General features: G+C 43.3%; 1 protein-coding gene across 2 annotated transcripts in view; it reads left to right on the top strand.

The window, feature by feature from the left end:
- The first annotated feature begins 1926 nt into the window (after nt 1-1926).
- The window catches only part of tafa5a (TAFA chemokine like family member 5a), a 75665-nt gene continuing 74552 nt past the window's right edge, over nt 1927-3039 (top strand). For both annotated transcript variants that reach the window (XM_027003831.3, XM_027003829.3), the window contains exon 1: nt 1927-2817. In XM_027003831.3, the coding sequence (XP_026859632.1) occupies nt 2706-2817 (112 nt within the window). In that variant the 5' untranslated portion in view covers nt 1927-2705. The remainder of the gene's footprint in view (nt 2818-3039) is intronic.

Below are 3039 nucleotides of genomic sequence, written 5' to 3'. Positions count from 1 at the left end.
GTATATCTGTTTGTATTGCTAGTTATTGCTATGGCAGCAATGAAATTAGAAAACTTAAAGAAAATAACTAATTTATACTCTTGGAACTTAAGAACGCCATGGAATGAATGTTATGATTTAAACATCTACCTCTTCAGATATAAACTGGTTCCTCCTAAAAATTAGGAAGCACATTGCTTGCACATTGTACTTCAGTACAATTTTAAATCTTTCTCTCTCTCTCTCTCTCTCTCTCTCTCTCTCTCTCTCTCTCTCTCTCTCTCTGTATATATATATATATATATATATATATATATATATATAGAGAGAGAGAGAGAGAGAGAGAAATATATATATATATATATATATATATATATATATATATATATAGTGTGTGTGTGTGTGTGTGTGTGTGTGTGTGTGTGCGCGCGTGTGTGCGCGTGCGTGTGTGTGTGTAGATTTTAAATTCAAGTCTCTTCTATATCGATCTTAGATTCTCAGAAATTGGAGGCTTTTCTTATTTTCTTTTATTCAGCCCTTTATTATTAAAATTCAGTATTATTTGGGATCTTTCAGGAACTTTCAGATGGCGCGTAGTGTTTCCAAATTCTTACTTTATTACGTCTCCACGTTCAGTTTAAGAAACTTTGCCGTGCCGCCATGCTGAGCGTGCTCAGAGTCAAATGTCCCTGAGGACTTGATTAGGACGCGGAGAATGTGTCAGCTGTCACTGCCTCATACAAAATACCACAATCTATTAATACTTACACGTCACAGTACTCGGGCGCAAACTATTTCACGAACTGTCGTTAGGAATAAATGTCTAGTTGTGTTAAGGCAAGCAAATCATATTAGTTCAACTAAAATAATACACAGTTGTGGCAAAAACGACACCGAAGCTTCATTTTGCGAAAAAGCAGACAAATGGTTGCCAAGACGCAGGGGGCGACGCTTGTCAGTGGGTATGGTCATACACAGTATCTCGGACATACACAGTATCTCGGACGGGCCTATCTTGCCACCGTTGGGGACTTGGAAAACGACGCAGCGTCAAACAGATGTAGGGCCATTGCTCGCGCCCTGTGTCCTGGATAGTGCGCAGCGCCAAGGCGCAGGGCTGCGGTAGCCTTCCTGACCAGTTGCCAATAGCGCACCTGGAACGTGGCCAGCCAGCGGATCCAAGCTTCTTAATTCACCGTCAGTTCATGCATTGTTTTCCAACAAGTTTGTGCTGTAATCCTTAAAATTCTGATAAAGGGAGAAACTGCTCTGGCGGAAAATAGCCTTCAGCCTCAGTACATGGCCGACTAAGACAAATAGCTAAGGCATAGTTGAGGCGGTCAGTTTAAGGGATGAACATGGAATCTGCTTGAAAACAGATTAGCACTCGTTTTACTGCTGTGCAACAAATGCCTGAGGAAATTAGAATGTTTATTTTATTTGAAAAATGAACATTTAACATAAAAATGATTTCTATCTGAAAATGACAATGCGTATAACAAAACCAGCAACGCTGTAAATTTTGATCAGATAGGAGCGGCTCTTCGCTCTCACTGGACTACGTTAGTGTGAGTTCTGGAGCTGTCCACCTTCTGTGGTTCTGAAACGTAACGTGGAAAGGGCGTAATGAAGCTCACGGTTCGCCTCTATTGTTCAACTTAATTAATTCTTTTTAAATGCGTATTTGCATAAATATAGAATGCAGGTGCCGGTGTTCACACATTACCTAACACATTTAGTACACACGCGTGCGTTTGCTCTCTCTCTCTCTCTCTCTCTCTCTCTCTCTCTCTCTCTCTCTCTCTCTCTCTCTCACACACACACACACACACACACACACACACACACACACACACACACAAGCACACACGCAGAGCCACCACCACATTACCACCTGTCAGTAGGTCGTCGGAATAATGTAGGAGGGATCTGCGTCAAACCCATCTTTAAACAGGCTTTTTAGCCACGTAAAGGTACACTCCGGTCGGAGCCAGGGCGGAAATAAGTTTTGGCAACTCCGCCGCTGTCCGTGTCTGTCTGTCAGTCTGTGCGTTAACAGCTCGGCGAGCGCTGGCAACTTGATACGTTCCCTGGGTGGCGCGTTTTAAACCCTCTAATTCTTTCTTCTGGAGGCATGTCTTGTTGCTCCATCTCCGCGTCCTCTTCGCTGTGTGAGGACAGCAAGTCCCTCTTAGGACCTGTCTGACGATTCGCAATCGGATTTTCTAACAAACCCTGCTAGCATCATTGAGGGAGAGAAATCAGAGAGCGCCATTCAGACCCCTTCAGCTATCTCAGGTGCTTTAACGACGTTGCGGCATATTCGATGTAATCTTTACGGTAAAATGAAAATTCTTTCTTTTTCTCTATATCCTCGGCTAAACTAACAACGCCCTCCGCGGTCTAGGTCTCATGCAACAACGTTAACTGTATTAAAACAAGCGCTGAGAAATCTTTTTTTGGATTATACTTCTCCTATAAAAAAAGGGATACATCAAATTTACATCGAGACTTTTGAGACATTGGTCACCTGAGGAAACCGAGTCGACGTGTATGTGCTTTTGATTTTTCTTAAACTGCTCCATATTCGCCTGGTTTTGCGATGAGCAGTGCGTTTTCACAATGTCTTTATTAGGGATTACACGTGGAGAGAGGTCTCGCCCCACCTCACTGGGCGAGAAGTCTGGTAAAATTTAGTTCTCTCTCGTTCGAAGGAAGTCAGTTCAATGGCTCCGGCGTCCAGATTGACTAAGCGTAAGGATGCGATCGTCTGGCCGAGGATGTCTACAACTTTCTGGGTTGTGGTGCTGTTAACCAGTCTACTGATCGTCTACTGCGGTAAGTTTACGGCGGGTGTATTCCAACAGGGTGACGTGCAGCACCTTGACTGATGTGTTTTCCAGCAACCACTGACTAATCTTTTCGAGGACAACGTATTCTCTCTCTCTCTCTCTCTCTCTCTCTCTCTCTCTCTCGCTCTCTCTCTCTCATTTCTCATGTACACACGTACACGGTGATACGTGTCTAAAATACGGATTGCAAAAGGAAGCACATTTTATT

Source organism: Electrophorus electricus, chromosome 11 (assembly GCF_041902795.1).
Source record: "Electrophorus electricus isolate QZ-2024a chromosome 11, ASM4190279v1, whole genome shotgun sequence".
In the NCBI taxonomy this organism is placed as follows: Eukaryota; Metazoa; Chordata; class Actinopteri; order Gymnotiformes; family Gymnotidae; genus Electrophorus; species Electrophorus electricus.
Note: the sequence above shows the minus strand (reverse complement) of the source record. Positions and strands in the feature narration are given on the sequence as shown.